Source organism: Salvelinus alpinus, chromosome 5 (genome assembly GCF_045679555.1).
Source record: "Salvelinus alpinus chromosome 5, SLU_Salpinus.1, whole genome shotgun sequence".
NCBI classification, from domain to species: Eukaryota; Metazoa; Chordata; class Actinopteri; order Salmoniformes; family Salmonidae; genus Salvelinus; species Salvelinus alpinus.
In genome coordinates, this window is record NC_092090.1 from 23825700 (window position 1) to 23845310 (window position 19611).

The 19611-nt window shown below is 43.5% G+C and overlaps 2 protein-coding genes across 2 annotated transcripts in view; one reads left to right on the forward strand and one right to left on the reverse strand.

Annotated features, from left to right (window-relative positions):
- Window positions 1-8969, forward strand: part of fgf7 (fibroblast growth factor 7) — a 44383-nt gene extending 35414 nt beyond the window's left edge. Inside the window, exons 3-4 of the mRNA XM_071401037.1 lie at window positions 5044-5150; window positions 5487-8969. Of these exons, the coding sequence (XP_071257138.1) occupies window positions 5044-5150; window positions 5487-5702 (323 nt within the window). The 3' untranslated portion in view covers window positions 5703-8969. The remainder of the gene's footprint in view (window positions 1-5043; window positions 5151-5486) is intronic.
- LOC139575764 (protein FAM227B-like) overlaps window positions 1-19611 on the reverse strand; it is an 81157-nt gene that overhangs the window by 51083 nt on the left and 10463 nt on the right. The window lies entirely within an intron of this gene.

Here is a 19611-nt window from a genome sequence, read left to right on the forward strand (position 1 = left end):
TTAAAACTTCTTTGGGATAGGGGGCAGTATTTTCACGTCCGGATGAAAAGTGTGCCCAAAGTAAACTGCCTGTTTCTCAGGCCCAGAAGCTAGGATATGCATATAATTGGTAGATTTAGATAGAAAACACTCTTAAGTTTCTAAAACTGTTCAAATTATGTCTGTGAGTATGACAGAACTGATATGGCAGGTGAAACTCCGAGGACAAACCATCCCCCCCCCAAAATGGCTAGTATTTTCAATGGCTAGTACTATAATTATAAGCCCAAGTCCTCCCAAATTGCAGTTCCTATGGCTTCCACTAGATGTCAACAGTCTTTAGAAAGAGTTTCAGGCTGGTTTTTGGAAAAATGACCCAGAAATTGTAGTTTTTCTAGATGGCTCCCATTTTGGCTGTAGTGTTTCCAAGCGCGTGGAAGAAAGCGCGTTCTTTCCTATTTATCTCTGGTAATGAACATACTATTCTCCGTCTTCAATTTTAGCATTTATTTGCGTATTAGGATACCTAAGGTTTGATTATAAACATTGTTTGACTTGTTTGGAAAAATGTATTAGTAACGTTTGGGATTCATTTTGTATGCATTTTGATGGAGGGAAACTGGATGGATTATTGACTGAAGCGCGCCAGCTAAACTGAGTTTTTATGGATATAAAGAAGGACATTATCGAACAAAAGGATAATTTGTGATGTAACTTGGAACTTTTGGAGTGCCAACAGAAGATCATCAAAGGTAAGGCATTTTTTTTATCGCTATTTCTGACTTTCGTGTCGCACCTGCCTGGTTGAAATATGTTTTTCATGTATGCGGGGTGCTGTCCTCTGTTAATCACCTGGTTTGCTTTCGCCGTAAAGCCTTTTTGAAATCTGACATGGTGGCTGGATTAACAACAAGTTAAGCTTTATTTTGATGTATTACACTTGTGATTTTATGAAAGTTAAATATTTATAGTAATTTAATTTGAATTTGGTGCTCTGCAATTTTACCGGATGTTGTCGAGGTGTCCCGCTAGCGGCAAGCCTTTCCCAAACTTAATGATGCTTGGTCATCTGTGATCATTAACTCTGAGGGAGGTGAACCAGAAGAGAGAGAGTTTTTGATAAACACAATGTCACTTTGATAGTTATATTATTGTTGTATGGACCTGGCTGGCTGGCTGGCTGACTGACTCTCTGACACACACACACACACACACACACACACACACACACACACACACACACACACACACACACACACACACACACACACACACACACACACACACACACACACACAGATGTTGCTCTGGAACCGCTCACAACTGTGTTTTATTAACATATTAGTCCTGGGTTGGACCTGACAGCATTTGTTTTGCTACGATATATACTAGACACCATCTGATGTTCTTCATGTTAAATGAACCAGTAAATTGTTATGCACCCTTTTCAAAAGAAAAACAGTAGATTATTGTAGCTTTTTACTCCTGTAAAAAAATATCAAACGTATGCATGTGTAAAAAAATGAAGTATTGTTATAGCTAGGCATCAATCTAGTACCTCAGGGAAATGAGCTGATTGCTGTAGCATCCAGACGAGTTCTTTGTGTAAATCCAGACAGAAAAAATTATGAAGGTTTAGAAATGCGTGATTTTATGAGATTTGACAGATTGATAAATCTAGTCTACGATCCTAGACTGGGGCAGAGGTTGGGGCTGAGGATGGGGCTGGGGCAGAGGTTGGGGCTGAGGCTGGGGTTGGGGCAGAGGTTGGGGCTGAGGATGGGGCTGGGGTTGGGGCTGAGGATGGGGCTGGGGCAGAGGTTGGGGCTGAGGATGGGGCTGGGGCAGAGGTTGGGGCTGAGGCTGGGGTTAGGGCTGGGGCAGAGGTTGGGGCTGAGGATGGGGCTGGGGCTGGGGCAGAGGTTGGGGCTGAGGATGGGGCTGGGGCAGAGGTTGGGGCTGAGGATGGGGCTGGGGCTGGGGCTGGGGCAGAGGTTGGGGCTGGGGCAGAGGTTGGGGCTGAGGATGGGGCAGAGGTTGGGGCAGAGGCTGGGGTTGGGGCAGAGGTTGGGGCTGAGGATGAGGATGGGGCTGGGGCTGGGGCAGGGCTGGGGCTGAGGCTGGGGTTGGGGCAGAGGCTGGGGCTGAGGCTGGGGCTGGGGCTGAGGATGGGGCTGAGGCTGGGGTTGGGGCTGGGGCTGAGGATGGGGCTGAGGCTGGGGTTTGGGCTGGGGCTGAGGATGGGGCTGGGGTGTAGCGTGCAAAGCGCAGGAGAGTAGGTTGTTTTCTCAGTCCCGGGGGAGCATGCCTAATCTGCCTCCCATATGTGGCGTGGCATGAGGCTGTGGTTTAGTAATGGCCACCCAGAGAAGAGACAGGAGGGCCTGCCTGGATACATTCAGTACATCCAGAGACCAACCTAACCGCAGTCTGATTAACCACTAAGACCTCCTTCCTGTTAGATTAATGAAAATGAATACTAAGAAGAGGAGAGGAACGCTTGACTGGGATTGGTTATTAGGTCTCTATGGTCTCATACCTACTATCTGTCCAGACTGGGACTCTCTGATAGGTCCACTGTGATGGTCCTCGTCATGTGACTATTACATCATTATATATATTTAGATACTGTGGTAGTCTCTTATATCAGTACTGTGATTGATAGGTATATATTGTGGGTATTGATATATTTGACAGTCTTCTGTAGTATTTAGATATTTGTCCTGTGATTGTTAGGTTTATAGGTACCGTATGTCCTCTGTGATTGTTAGGTTTATAGGTACCGTATGTCCTCTGTGATTGTTAGGTTTATAGGTACTGTATGTCCTCTGTGATTGTTAGGTTTATAGGTACTGTATGTCCTCTGTGATTGTTAGGTTTATAGGTACCGTATGTCCTCTGTGATTGTTAGGTTTATAGGTACCGTATGTCCTCTGTGATTGTTAGGTTTATAGGTACCGTATGTCCTCTGTGATTGTTAGGTTTATAGGTACTGTATGTCCTCTGTGATTGTTAGGTTTATAGGTACCGTATGTCCTCTGTGATTGTTAGGTTTATAGGTACTGTATGTCCTCTGTGATTGTTAGGTTTATAGGTACTGTATGTCCTCTGTGATTGTTAGGTTTATAGGTACCGTATGTCCTCTGTGATTGTTAGGTTTATAGGTACTGTATGTCCTCTGTGATTGTTAGGTTTATAGGTACCGTATGTCCTCTGTGATTGTTAGGTTTATAGGTACTGTATGTCCTCTGTGATTGTTAGGTTTATAGGTACTGTATGTCCTCTGTGATTGTTAGGTTTATAGGTACCGTATGTCCTCTGTGATTGTTAGGTTTATAGGTACCGTATGTCCTCTGTGATTGTTAGGTTTATAGGTACTGTATGTCCTCTGTGATTGTTAGGTTTATAGGTACCGTATGTCCTCTGTGATTGTTAGGTTTATAGGTACCGTATGTCCTCTGTGATTGTTAGGTTTATAGGTACTGTATGTCCTCTGTGATTGTTAGGTTTATAGGTACCGTATGTCCTCTGTGATTGTTAGGTTTATAGGTACCGTATGTCCTCTGTGATTGTTAGGTTTATAGGTACCGTATGTCGTCTGTGATTGTTAGGTTTATAGGTACCGTATGTCCTCTGTGATTGTTAGGTTTATAGGTACTGTATGTCCTCTGTGATTGTTAGGTTTATAGGTACCGTATGTCCTCTGTGATTGTTAGGTTTATAGGTACCGTATGTCCTCTGTGATTGTTAGGTTTATAGGTACTGTATGTCCTCTGTGATTGTTAGGTTTATAGGTACCGTATGTCCTCTGTGATTGTTAGGTTTATAGGTACTGTATGTCCTCTGTGATTGTTAGGTTTATAGGTACCGTATGTCCTCTGTGATTGTTAGGTTTATAGGTACTGTATGTCCTCTGTGATTGTTAGGTTTATAGGTACTGTATGTCCTCTGTGATTGTTAGGTTTATAGGTACTGTATGTCCTCTGTGATTGTTAGGTTTATAGGTACCGTATGTCCTCTGTGATTGTTAGGTTTATAGGTACTGTATGTCCTCTGTGATTGTTAGGTTTATAGGTACCGTATGTCCTCTGTGATTGTTAGGTTTATAGGTACCGTATGTCCTCTGTGATTGTTAGGTTTATAGGTACCGTATGTCCTCTGTGATTGTTAGGTTTATAGGTACCGTATGTCCTCTGTGATTGTTAGGTTTATAGGTACCGTATGTCGTCTGTGATTGTTAGGTTTATAGGTACCGTATGTCCTCTGTGATTGTTAGGTTTATAGGTACCGTATGTCCTCTGTGATTGTTAGGTTTATAGGTACTGTATGTCCTCTGTGATTGTTAGGTTTATAGGTACCGTATGTCCTCTGTGATTGTTAGGTTTATAGGTACCGTATGTCCTCTGTGATTGTTAGGTTTATAGGTACTGTATGTCCTCTGTGATTGTTAGGTTTATAGGTACTGTATGTCCTCTGTGATTGTTAGGTTTATAGGTACCGTATGTCCTCTGTGATTGTTAGGTTTATAGGTACTGTATGTCCTCTGTGATTGTTAGGTTTATAGGTACCGTATGTCCTCTGTGATTGTTAGGTTTATAGGTACCGTATGTCCTCTGTGATTGTTAGGTTTATAGGTACTGTATGTCGTCTGTGATTGTTAGGTTTATAGGTACCGTATGTCGTCTGTGATTGTTAGGTTTATAGGTACTGTATGTCCTCTGTGATTGTTAGGTTTATAGGTACCGTATGTCGTCTGTGATTGTTAGGTTTATAGGTACTGTATGTCGTCTGTGATTGTTAGGTTTATAGGTACTGTATGTCCTCTGTGATTGTTAGGTTTATAGGTACTGTATGTCCTCTGTGATTGTTAGGTTTATAGGTACCGTATGTCCTCTGTGATTGTTGCTCAAAGGGTATATACAGTCCCTAGGGAAAGTCTACACACCAAAAATCCCTTTTTAGATTTAATTTTAAGGCAGCAAAATCTGAAAACTGTGCAAGGAGTGTGTCGACTTTCACTCAGCACTGTATACTATATATATATCTGCCCTCTGTCTCCTGTAGGTATCCTGGAGGTCCGTACGGTGTCCGAGGGAGGAGTGTTAGCTATCAAAGGAGTGAAGAGTCAGTACTATATCTCCATGAACAGGACTGGCCTGCTGCAAGGCAAGGTAATTAACTAAACTACCTTCTCTCTGCTGGACAGGGTTGGAATGCACTGCACTGTACAGTGCCTTGTGTTTTAGGTTATTGTCCTGCTGAAAGATTAATTCATCTGGTGGAAATCAGACTGAATCAGGTTTTCTTTTAGGATTTTGCCCGTTCTTAGCTCCATTCCATTTATTTTTTATCTTGAAAAACTCCCCAGCCCTTAACAATTACAAGCATACCCATAACATGATGCATATATAAATAGGAGAAACATAAGCAAGTAAAAAAAGCATAAAATGTTTATAACCCTCCTCACGCCTAATATCGTCCCATTTTGTGTCCTTATTTATTTACAGAAAATCTACAATGAGAACTGCAACTTCAAGGAGATTTTCCTAGAAAACTACTTCAACGCTTACTCGTCTGTTAAGTCGAGTAGAGACGGCAAGGAGATGTTCATTGCTCTGTCTCAAAAGGGCAGACCGCTGAGAGGGAAGAAGACCAGGAGGGAACACATCACCTCCCACTTCATTCCCATGAAATGCAGAGAGGAGGAGAGGACTGGCGTCTGAGAGAAGGAGACTGAAAAAGGAAGAGGTGACTGGAGCCTGAGAGGAAGAGAGGACTGAAAGAGGAGAGGAGGAGAGGACTGAAGGAGGAAAGGACTGAAAGAGGAGAGGACTGAAAAAGGAGAGGACTGAAAGAGGAGAGGAGGAGAGGACTAAAAGAGGAGGAGAAGACTGAAAGAGGAGAGGACTGGAAGAGGAGGAGAGGAGAATATGACTGAAAGAGGAGGAGAGGAGAATAGAACTGAAAGAGGAGGAGAGCAGGAGAGGACTGAAAGAGGAGAGGAGAGAAATGGGGCTTTAAAGGAGGAGAGGAGAGGATGGGCCTAAGAGTTGAGAGGACTGAGAGAGCAGAGAGGACAGAAAGAGGAGGAAAGAAGGATGGGAGAGAGGACTGAGAGCAGAGAGGACAGAAAGAGGAGGAAAGAAGGATGGGAGAGAGGACTGAGAGCAGAGAGGACAGAAAGAGGAGGAAAGAAGGATGGGAGAGAGGACAGAGAGCAGAGAGAACATAAAGAGGAGGAAAGAAGGATGGGAGAGAGGACAGAGAGCAGAGAGGACAGAAAGAGGAGGAAAGAAGGATAGGAGAGAGGACAGAGAGCAGAGAGGACAGAAAGAAGGATAGGAGAGAGGACTGAGAGAGCAGAGAGGACAGAACAGAAAGGACTGAAGGTGTGACGTCTGGATGAAGAGACCCATGTTGGGATTCTTGGAGCTGCAGATCTTTGTTGTATAATTGAATATAATCTAACTCCAGTCGGTACAGTATACCACTTCAGTCACGTCATATTAGCTGTGAAACACTGAGAAAATACAACTACTCATCATTATCAACAACACCACTCTCCTGGCTGGTACAATGTAAATAAGTTCTGTAGTTACTTATCCTTTCATGTGCCAAGGTTTTTAGTGTAAAACTGATGCACGGTCCTCCTCAGGAGTGCGAATGTTAAAGGTCCAATGCAGCTGTTCTGAGTAACAATTAAGTACCTTACTGATTGATTTCAATAAAAAGAAAAAGTGTGAAAAAGAAACAAGATTTGCTTCTTAGCAAAGAGCAAGTTTCTCAAGCAAGAATTTAGCTGGAACAGTATGTGATTGGTCTGAGTGGGGAGGGGAAAACTGAAAACTAGCTGTTATTGGCAGAGAGATGTGAAACTCTCTTTCTTATTGGTGATGTCAACAGGCAGGCTAAAACTCCACCCCACCAAAACAGGCTGAAATGTCATGCAGTTATCTCAAACAGCTCCTACACTAAAAGGGAATTATCATGATTTTCAACATTTCACAGTATTATTCCAACCTCACTGTGTGGAAATATATCTAAAACAACAGGTAGTGGTCAATAATACTAACAATATCCTTGATATGGATGAAGTCAAGCACTCTGTTTCAGCATAACGGTTGTTTTGGGATAAACGCAATACAGGGAAAGTAATTAGAAAAGGGATGTTTGAGAACATTTATAATAAAACTGTTCCTACTGACTGAATTCTCCAGGTAATGTCAAAATGTAATGTCAAAGTAAGCTGATCAGTCACTTACTTTACTCAAGAAAAGTATTATTATTGATAATAGTTGTACTATTATACTAGTTTTACTTCCCTTATTATAATGGGTAATAGTGTAATGAATATAGGAGAACTAATAAAATACAGTTGGTATTTACCTGGAATTTGCAAAAACCAACAGCTGGTTATAATTTGTATTATTATGGGTGGTTCGAGCCTGAATGCTGATTGTCTGAGAAACGTGGTATATCACCGGTATGACAAAACATGTACTTTTACTGCTCTAATTCCATTGGTAACCAGTTTATAATAGCAATAAGGCACCTCAGGGGTTTGTGGTATATGGCCAATATACCACGGCTGAGGGCTGAATCCAGACAGTCTGTGTTGCTTCATGCATAACAGCCCTTAGCCGTGGTCATATACCACACCCCCTCGGGCCTCATTGCTTCATTATAGACTACTTAATCAATCAAGAAAATTGGAAACGATGTGATATCAAATGGCACCTATTGCAGTGCTCCATGTTTCATTTCATCCCAAACATTCTAAGAGCTCGTTACTGAGTAATAATTATTTGTTTCCATGTAAGTAAATTTCAGGTAGAAAGCAGACTGTAAAATAAAGTGTAACTAAACGTAGTATAATAAGCAAACAGTACCATATACATATTAACAGGTATGAACTGTCAGCAGAGAACTACCAAAGCAAAAACTCAGTTGGCTTGACGTTGGATCAATGTAAAGACAGACAGCAAGCTGGACTTGTCTTTTCACTGTACAAGTGTTCAAAGCATACCGTATACATACATACACACACAATATATACAGTATATTGATAAATATATATGTAGGAACTAAAATTCATATGTAATTACATGTGACAGCTGCTCATTGACTCCCAATGAATTTACTAAGGTTTGATAATGACTGTGTACCAAATGGCACTGTATTTCCTACATATATAAAATAATGTACTTTGTGGGATAAAGTATTTTTAATGTAATAAAAAGTAGTGCACTATGTAGGGAATAGGGTGCAGGGAATGTGGGGAATGTGGGACGCAGGTTTAACAATGCAAGAGTGTAACGCTGATGATGCTGATGAAGTTAGGAATGATATCTGGATTAAAGTACAGAGAGACCAGAACACACAGCGTGTTAAATGTGTATGTTATACTGTATGCCTTGATCTTCCTCCACTATAATTAATGATTATATCAATTGTTAGCGTTGATCTCTGTTATGCACCTGACGTGTTAAATGGTATTTCTTTAAACTAGCACCCTATTCTATATATAGTGCACTACTTTTGACTGGAGCCCTATGGGCCCTGGTTAAAAGTAGTGCACTACTCAGACAATAGGCTGCCATTTGGGATGTATACGGGCTTTTTTTCTGTTGAGACATTCCATGTTCTGCCAGATACCATAATGCTTTACTAAGGTATTGTTGGTCTCACTAAGGAATTGAAGTTAACTGCAGCAACATACCAGAGGCTTCATTTAACCACTTCATTCCTTTAAATCTCTTCTGTTTTGGGATGTTCCTGAAGCACATCACATATACCGTACTCGTCATCTCACTACCTACAGGAAGACCTTTTAAATAACATTTTAACAATCTTTTAAAGACATTCACTCTGTCTGCACAGTTACAACTAAACGGCAAAATGTCCATACTGGCCTATAACGTTTGTGTTATAATCCATTGTTGTAAGTTATTATTTGTGTTATTTATATAAAAACCAAAGAGGAGTTATTATGGGGTGTTTGGAGTGTAAATTATTTATTTTTTAAGATGTGTTTTGCTGCGGCATCTTCGGGGACATAAACCATGCCCTCATTCTGCCACTACCCATAATCCTCGCTGGCCAGGAGTGTGAGCAGAGGGTTCGGTTTGAACCAGAGAAACAACAACATATCACCTGCCAACAACACATTCGAGGAACAGCAAAATATAAGACATTCAGAGAATAACTGAACAGCAAAATACAAGACATTCAGAGAATAACTGAACGGCAAAATACAAGACATTCAGAGAATAACTGAACGGCAAAATACAAGACATTCAGAGAATAACTGAACGGCAAAATACAAGACATTCAGAGAATAACTGAACGGCAAAATACAAGACATTCAGAGAATAACTGAACGGCAAAATACAAGACATTCAGAGAATAACTGAACAGCAAAATACAAGACATTCAGAGAATAACTGAACAGCAAAATACAAGACATTCAGAGAATAACTGAACAGCAAAATACAAGACATTCAGAGAATAACTGAACAGCAAAATACAAGACATTCAGAGAATAACTGAACAGCAAAATACAAGACATTCAGAGAATAACTCGTCAGGAATATAAAAAGGATCCGCTGTGCTGATGTCATATGGATAATAAACCAGCATATATCTGACAACTTAAGTGTTTTTTATTTTAAACACAGACACTGATATACAGAATGGCATAGGGTTCCACCATCATACTATGTTCTATAACCGCGATGCTAATGACCCTGTTAAAATCCGTAATATGGTTCTCGGTAAAGATGGAACAGATCATGACGAGAGTTGGGGAGTGTGTTATGTACCTCCATTGAAATTGATTTGCAAAGTTGGATCAAAATTGGTGTCATACTGCCTTAGATGTGATGGTAGGAAGATTTGATTTTAAAATTGAGCATTAATCAATGCCTCATGTACCATAACAATGTTTTATACCTTATATCATATATCATATAACAACAGCATAGAGTATTATTGGATTGTGGGTTTACCTGTTAAACCCTGACAAGAGACAAGTATCCCTGTCTGGTGATCCTCTAAGATATTGTAGGATCTTACAACATCTTCTAGGATCTCGAAAGATATTTTCAGGATGTGAGCTTGGCTGGGATCTCAAAAACATATTCAGAGATGGTGAGTCAAGCCCCCTACAGATCCATTCTAACAACACCTTCCATTAGTCTCTTCATACTGATGGCCTAAAAATAACATTGTGCAGTTTATCACAGTTTAAAGGTCTGCTGCAGGTCTGGGTCCTTCAGACTGCCGACGTTAATAAAACGCTCAGTCTCACTGCGGTGGAGTTCTCTCCAGAGATGTTAACCAGACTAGTTCCCATCTTATACAACTAAAGCACTAGATAATCAAATCTGCTGTCCTTTGTCCCAACAATATTAAATACACATTGGGAAGATACATATGGGAAAAGTTTAATTTAGATAAGGGTCCAGCAGGGACATGCATGAGACACATGAATGACATTATTCCTTGTCTGATAAGGTACATCAGAAAAACAGTCCTGGATACATCTCTTAATTTGATGCAGCAGCGGATAAAAAATGTCAACACACGAACCACATATTGTAGTAACTCCCTCATAAATGTATATTGTATTGAGTGAAATCTGAGAGCTGTCAGATTGAGGGGAGAGTGTATTGGCAGGCGGCCACGCACACACACACACACACACACCCTACACACGCATACATATAGGCAGATAGATGAGAGCTTTACCTTCTGTTGGGGTTCACATCTGGCTCTGAGTAGCTCTGACAGGTAAAGAGTCAAGTTGAGAGAGCAAACCCCAGAATAAGGTTGACCCAAACAAAGTCTGAGCAAGGTGAAGGCTTCTGCCAAGTCACGCAAAGTTAGTCTTAGCAGATAATTTGTAACATGTTCAAAATGTAAACACATTTCTAACTCAAGGCTGTGGATTCCCAACAGGCTGTGGAGGAGACTGCAGCCAACAGGAGCTAATGGGGTTGTAGAGAAGAGAGCTGGGTCTGCTAAGAACACAGAGGAGAGAGGAGAGAGCTGGCTAGGCATGCTAGGAACATAGAGGAGAGAGGAGAGAGCTGGCTAGGCCTGCTAGGAGCATAGAGGAGAGAGGAGAGAGCTGGCTAGGCCTGCTAGGAACATAGAGGAGAGAGGAGAGAGCTGGCTAGGCCTGCTAGGAACATAGAGGAGAGAGGAGAGAGCTGGCTGGGCCTGCTAGGAACATAGAGGAGAGAGGAGAGAGCTGGCTAGGCCTGCTAGGAACATAGAGGAGAGAGGAGAGAGCTGGCTAGGCCTGCTAGGAACATAGAGGAGAGAGGAGAGAGCTGGCTAGGCCTGCTAGGTACATAGAGGAGAGAGGAGAGAGCTGGCTAGGCCTGCTATGAGCATAGAGGAGAGAGGAGATAGCTGGCTAGGCCTGCTAGGAGCATAGAGGAGAGAGGAGAGAGCTGGCTAGGCCTGCTAGGAACATAGAGGAGAGAGGAGAGAGCTGGCTAGGCCTGCTAGGAACATAGAGGAGAGAGGAGAGAGCTGGCTAGGCCTGCTAGGAACATAGAGGAGAGAGGAGAGAGCTGGCTAGGCCTGCTAGGAGCATAGAGGAGAGAGCTGGCTAAGCCTGCTAGGAACATAGAGGAGAGAGGAGAGAGCTGGCTGGGCCTGCTAGGAACATAGAGGAGAGAGGAGAGAGCTGGCTAGGCCTGCTAGGTACATAGAGGAGAGAGGAGAGAGCTGGCTAGGCCTGCTATGAGCATAGAGGAGAGAGGAGATAGCTGGCTAGGCCTGCTAGGAGCATAGAGGAGAGAGGAGAGAGCTGGCTAGGCCTGCTAGGAGCATAGAGGAGAGAGGAGAGCTGGCTAGGCCTGCTAGGAGCATAGAGGAGAGAGCTGGCTAAGCCTGCTAGGAACATAGAGGAGAGAGGAGAGAGCTGGCTAGGCCTGCTAGGAGCATAGAGGAGAGAGGAGAGAGCTGGCTAGGCCTGCTAGGAGCATAGAGGAGAGAGCTGGCTAGGCCTGCTAGGAACATAGAGGAGAGAGGAGAGAGATGGCTAGGCCTGCTAGGAACATAGAGGAGAGAGGAACGAGCTGGCTAGGCCTGCTAGGAACATAGAGGAGAGAGGAACGAGCTGGCTAGGCCTGCTAGGAACATAGAGGAGAGAGGAGAGAGCTGGCTAGGCCTGCTAGGAACATAGAGGAGAGAGGAACGAGCTGGCTAGGCCTGCTAGGAACATAGAGGAGAGAGGAACGAGCTGGCTAGGCCTGCTAGGAACATAGAGGAGAGATGAGAGAGCTGGCTAGGCCTGCTAGGAGCATAGAGGAGAGAGAAATAGCAAGGCCTGCTATAAACATAGAGGAGAGAGATAACTGGAGGTTAGGCTTGCTGGTTAGGAAAATAAAGGAGAGAGGAAACTATATCGTCCCTCTAATCACTCTGACATCAATGCAAATGTATTCAAAAATCTAATCAAACATTTAATGAGAGCCCATGTGCTCATGGCTATGCAATTGCATGAGAAAACAGAGTTTTGATGGCCTCTATTAGAAATCTGATCCCATCAGCTTTGTAAAGGCTAGGCCTACTATATATATTTCTAAACTTTCCTAATATTAAGCACATTGCTTCTCTTTACAACAGGAGTATAGCCTACCTGGCTGGCATGAAAATGAACCACGGGAAAAGCGTCCTCCATTCACTATTTAAGTGCATTGAGACAGGTGCATGATAATGGTCCATTCTAAATTGAAACAAATATCACAAATATATTATTTAGCAAATGTAAAAACAATATTAAATTAAGAATAGTGTAATGGGTGACAAAATCACTTGTGAATTATATATTATCAATAGTAAATGATGCCCAGCTTGTGAGCAGTAAGGCAAGAAACACGTCATGCCTTTTTTTGTGACTTTTTAAAATCATAGTCGCACACCTCATGTAGCCTAGCCCATAGGGCCTATATGTTTTGATAAGGTTTGTATCACAATTAAAGTGGCCAAATAACTTCTTACAACTAAGCACATTAATCCGCTTTACAACCGGTGTAGAGCCTAACTGGCATACATACGCGGCGCGTGAGTTTCAAGTTTGGGGAAGATACATTTTACCATAGAAATGCACCTTTATAATGAAGAATTACACGCATAATCGCATTTGCGGTCACTTTTGAGAATGATAATTGATTGCATTTTGGAACATTCGTGCTTATATCCTAGTGCCGTGTGCGCATTGCTGCGCTTTTAATGTGAAGAAATAGCCTAATAGTTTATCAACATTTTAAGCTAAACGTTACGATCTGTTGCATCATTGCTTTTAAAAGGTTTTTTGATGCTAGTGATTGTATTAATTTGGGATCTATCGCATCTCACACTGAAGGACAAGTTGAAAAATTGAATAGGCCAACTTTTGTACTATGGGGGATAGTACAGTCGTGGCCAAAAGTTTTGAGAATGACACAAATATTAATTTTCACAAAGTCTGCTGCCTCAGTTTGTATGATGGCAATTTGCATATACTCCAGAATGTTATGAAGAGTGATCAGATGAATTGCAATTAATTGCAAAGTCCCTCTTTGCCATGTAAATGAACTGAATCCCAAAAAATAATTTCCACTGCATTTCAGCCCTGCCACAAAAGGACCAGCTGACATCATGTCAGTGATTCTCTCGTTAACACAGGTTTGAGTGTTGACGAGGACAAGGCTGGAGATCACTCTGTCATGCTGATTGAGTTCGAATAACAGACTGGAAGCTTCAAAAGGAGGGTGGTGCTTGGAATCATTGTTCTTCCTCTGTCAATCATGGAAGGAAACACGTACCTGCAAGGAAACACGTGCCGTCATCATTGCTTTGCACAAAAAGGGCTTCACAGGGAAGGATATTGCTGCCAGTAAGATTGCACCTAAATCAACCATTTATCGGATCATCAAGAACTTCAAGGAGAGCGGTTCAATTGTTGTGAAGAAGGCTTCTGGGCGCCCAAGAAAGTCCAGCAAGTGCCAGGACCATCTCCTAAAGTTGATTCAGCTGCGGGATCGGGGCACCACCAGTACAGAGCTTGCTAAGGAATGGCAGCAGGCAGGTGTGAGTGCATCTGCACGCACAGTGAGGCGAAGACTTTTGGAGGATGGCCTGGTGTCAAGAAGGGCAGCAAAGAAGCCACTTCTCTCCAGGAAAAACATCAGGGACAGACTGATATTCTGCAAAAGGTACAGGGATTGGACTGCTGAGGACTGGGGTAAAGTCATTTTCTCTGATGAATCCCCTTTCCGATTGTTTGGGGCATCCGGAAAAAAGGTGAGCGCTACCATCAGTCCTGTGTCATGCCAACAGTAAAGCATCCTGAGACCATTCATGTGTGGGGTTGCTTCTCAGCCAAGGGAGTGGACTCACTCACAATTTTGCCTAAGAACACAGCCATGAATAAAGAATGGCACCAACACATCCTCTGAGAGCAACTTCTCCCAACCATCCAGGAACAGTTTGGTGACGAACAATGCCTTTTCCAGCATGATGGAGCACCTTGCCATAAGGCAAAAGTGATAACTAAGTGGCTCGGGGAACAAAACATTGATATTTTTGGTCCATGGCCAGGAAACTCCCCAGACCTTAATCCCATTGAGAACTTGTGGTCAATCCTCAAGAGGCGGGTGGACAAACAAAAACACACAAATTCTGACAAACTCCAAGCATTGATTATGCAAGAAATGGGCTGCCATCAGTCAGGATGTGGCCCAGAAGTTAAATTGACAACATGCCAGGGCAGATTGCAGAGGTCTTGAAAAAGAAGGGTCAACACTGCAAATATTGACTCTTTGCATCAACTTCATGTAATTGTCAATAAAAGCCTTTGACACTTATGAAATGCTTGTAATTATACTTCAGTATTCCATAGTAACATCTGACAAAAAATATCTAAAGACACTGAAGCAGCAAACTTTGTGACAATTAATATTTGTGTCAATCTCAAAACTTTTGGCCACGACTGTAGATTGACATAGGCTAGTGCTTTTGCTGTTCGTTAGGCCTATTCATCTTGTTGGCAGACGAAAAGTAAATGTGGACAGTTCCAATATCTTCCAACATCTTCAATATGCACTTAGGAATTTGATTAGGACGTGCAGTTATGCCCCAGATGGGTCTGTCTTCACTTTTAGCCTGTGAAAAGGATCTGATCACATGACGTGCATTGGCTAATAAGAAATTAGTTATCTGAGAGAGCCATGTGAGTGAGAGATGCTTCGGCGCACGCAGTCGGGAGAAGGGTCTTATCATTATTATATTCAATCCAAGGGCACAACATCCACTGGCTGCAAAAGGAATGATTTTTTCAGTGGGATGCCACTGGGAAATTCTAGGCATGATCAAGTGCTTGTCAAATTGTGAATGAGAGTGATGAAGTGTGTTCAGCCTGCGCAAAAAACAAAGCAGAGCTCAGGCCTTTCATGTGACTTTTTTCATATCATCATTAGAGTCACATCATACAGCCTTAGAATGTATTAAAAATCTAAACATACAGCCCAATGTTTGTATCACAACTAAAGTTGCATAAATAACTCTAAATGAAGCATATAGGAGGACCTGTTTCTTTGTTAACTGGTCAACACAGAATAGCCGGATGTGCGCACTCCCTCCAATCGTTAGGAGAAAATATCATTTATATTTTATTCAGTTATGTTCAATTGCATTCTTCATACTATAAAATAATTCCACGGAATTCTAAGCAAACATGTCTGCTTAATATTTTTTTTATTATAAATATATATATTTTTACCTATATTTAACTAGGCAAGTCAGTTAAGAACAAATTATTATTTACAATGACGGCCTACACCGGCCAAACCCGGACGACGCTGGGCCAATTGTGCGCCGCCCCATGGGACTCCCAATCACGGCCGGTTGTGATACAGCCTGGATTCGAACCAGGATGTCTGTAGTGACGCCTCTAGCACTGAGATTTTTTTTTTTTCATTTCACCTTTATTTAACCAGGTAGGCTAGTTGAGAACAAGTTCTCATTTGCAACTGCGACCTGGCCAAGATAAAGCATAGCAGTGTGAACAGACAACACAGAGTTACACATGGAGTAAACAATAAACAAGTCAATAACATGGTAGAAAAAAAGAGAATCTATATACAATGTGTGCAAAAGGCATGAGGTAGGCAATAAATCGAATAATTACAATTTAGCAGATTAACACTGGAGTGATAAATCATCAGATGAACATGTGCAAGAAGAGATACTGGTGTGCAAAAGAGCAGAAAAGTAAATAAATAAAAGCAGTATGGGGGGTGAGGTAGGTAAATTGGGTGGGTAGTTTACAGATGGACTATGTACAGCTGCAGCGATCGGTTAGCTGCTCGGATAGCAGATTTTTAAAGTTGTTGAGGGAGATAAAAGTCTCCAACTTCAGAGATTTTTGCAATTCGTTCCAGTCGCAGGCAGCAGAGAACTGGAAGGAAAGGCGTCCAAATGAGGTTTTAGCTTTAGGGATGATCAGTGAGATACACCTGCTGGAGCGCGTGCTGCGGGTGGGTGTAGCCATCGTGACCAGTGAACTGAGATAAGGCGGCACTTTACCTAGCATAGCCTTGTAGATGACCTGGAGCCAGTGGGTCTGACGACGAACATGTAGCGAGGGCCAGCCGACTAGGGCATACAGGTCGCAGTGGTGGGTCGTATAAGGTGCTTTAGTAACAAAACGAATGGCACTGTGATAAACTGCATCCAGTTTGCTGAGTAGAGTGTTGGAAGCTATTTTGTAGATGACATCGCCGAAGTCGAGGATCGGTAGGATAGTCAGTTTTACTAGGGTAAGTTTGGCGGCGTGAGTGAAGGAGGCTTTGTTGCGGAATAGAAAGCCGATTCTCGATTTGATTTTGGATTGGAGATGTTTGATATGAGTCTGGAAGGAGAGTTTGCAGTCTAGCCAGACACCTAGGTACTTATAGATGTCCACATATTCTAGGTCGGAACCGTCCAGGGTGGTGATGCTAGTCGGGCGTGCGGGTGCAGGCAGCGAACGGTTGAAAAGCATGCATTTGGTTTTACTAGCGTTTAAGAGCAGTTGGAGGCCACGGAAGGAGTGTTGTATGGCATTGAAGCTCGTTTGGAGGTTAGATAGCACAGTGTCCAAGGAAGGGCCGGAAGTATATAGAATGGTGTCGTCTGCGTAGAGGTGGATCAGGGAATCGCCCGCAGCAAGAGCAACATCATTGATGTATACAGAGAAAAGAGTCGGCCCGAGAATTGAACCCTGTGGTACCCCCATAGAGACTGCCAGAGGACCGGACAACATGCCCTCCGATTTGACACACTGAACTCTGTCTGCAAAGTAGTTGGTGAACCAGGCAAGGCAGTCATTAGAAAAACCGAGGCTACTGAGTCTGCCGATAAGAATATGGTGATTGACAGAGTCGAAAGCCTTGGCCAGGTCGATGAAGACGGCTGCACAGTAATGTCTTTTATCGATAGCGGTTATGATGTCGTTTAGTACCTTGAGCGTGGCTGAGGTGCACCCGTGACCGGCTCGGAAACCGGATTGCACAGCGGAGAAGGTACGGTGGGATTCGAGATGGTCAGTGATCTGTTTGTTGACTTGGCTTTCGAAGACCTTAGATAGGCAGGGCAGGATGGATATAGGTCTGTAACAGTTTGGGTCCAGGGTGTCTCCCCCTTTGAAGAGGGGGATGACCGCGGCAGCTTTCCAATCCTTGGGGATCTCAGATGATACGAAGGAGAGGTTGAACAGGCTGGTAATAGGGGGTGCGACAATGGCGGCGGACAGTTTCAGAAATAGGGGGTCCAGATTGTCAAGCCCAGCTGATTTGTATGGGTCCAGGTTTTCCAGCTCTTTCAGAACATCTGCTATCTGGATTTGGGTAAAGGAGAAGCTGGGGAGGCTTGGGCGAGTAGCAGCGGGGGGGGCGGGGCTGTTGGCCAAGGTTGGAGTCGCCAGGAGGAAGGCATGGCCAGCCATTGAGAAATGCTTGTTGAAGTCTTCGATTATCACGGATTTATCGGTGGTGACCGTGTTACCTAGCCTCAGTGCAGTGGGCAGCTGGGAGGAGGTGCTCTTGTTCTCCATGGACTTTACAGTATCCCAGAACTTTTTGGAGTTAGAGCTACAGGATGCGAATTTCTGCTTGAAAAAGCTGGCCTTTGCTTTCCTGACTGACTGCGTGTATTGGTTCCTGACTTCCCTGAACAGTTGCATATCGCGGGGGCTCTTCGATGCTATTGCAGTTCGCCACAGGATGTTTTTGTGCTGGTCGAGGGCAGTCAGGTCTGGAGTGAACCAAGGGCTATATCTGTTCTTGGTTCTGCATTTTTTGAACGGAGCATGCTTGTCTAATATGGTGAGGAAGTAACATTTAAAGAATGACCAGGCATCCTCAACTGACGGGATGAGGTCAATATCCTTCCAGGGTACCCGGGCCAGGTCGATTAGAAAGGCCTGCTCGCAGAAGTGTTTTAGGGAGCGTTTGACAGTGATGAGGGGTGGTCGTTTGACCGCGGACCCGTGGCGGATACAGGCAATGAGGCAGTGATCGCTGAGATCTTGATTGAAGACAGCAGAGGTGTATTTGGAGGGCAGGTTGGTCAGGATAATGTCTATTAGGGTGCCCATGTTTACGGATTTAGGGTTGTACCTGGTGGGTTCCTTGATGATTTGTGTGAGATTGAGGGCATCAAGCTTGGATTGTAGGACTGCCGGGGTGTTAAGCATATCCCAGTTTAGGTCACCTAACAGAACAAACTCTGAGGCTAGATGGGGAGCGATCAATTCACAGATGGTGTCCAGGGCACAGCTGGGAGCTGAGGGGGGTCGGTAGCAGGCGGCAACAGTGAGAGACTTATTTCTGGAGAGATTAATGTTTAAAATTAGAAGTTCGAACTGTTTGGGCATAGACCTGGAAAGTATGACAGAACTTTGCAGGCTATCTCTGCAGTAGATTGCAACTCCTCCCCCTTTGGCAGTTCTATCTTGACGGAAAGTGTTATAGTTGGGTATGGAAATCTCAGAATTTTTGGTGGCCTTCCTAAGCCAGGATTCGGACACGGCAAGGACATCAGGATTGGCAGAGTGTGCTAAAGCGGTGAGTAAGGCAAACTTAGGGAGGAGGCTTCTGATGTTGACATGCATGAGGCCAAGGCTTTTTCGATCGCAGAAGTCAACAAATGAGGGTGACTGGGGACATGCAGGGCCTGGGTTTACCTCCACATCACCCGAGGAACAGAGGAGGAGTAGGATGAGGGTGCGGCTAAAGGCTATCAAAACTGGTCGCCTAGAGCGTTGGGGACAAAGAATAAAAGGAGCAGATTTATGGGCGTGGTAGAATAGATTCTGGGCATAATGTGCAGACAGGGGTATGGAGGGGCGCGGGTACAGCGGAGGCAAGCCCAGGCACTGGGTGATGATAAGAGAGGTTGTATCTCTGGACATGCTGGTCTCAATGGGTGAGGTCACCGCATGTGTGGGGGGTGGGACAAAGGGGGTATCAGAGGTACGGAGAGTGGAATTACAGGGTCCATTGCAAACCAAAACAATGATAATGAAAACTAGCCTGAACAACAGTATGCAAGGCATATTGATATTTGAGAGAGACATACAATAAGGCATAAAGT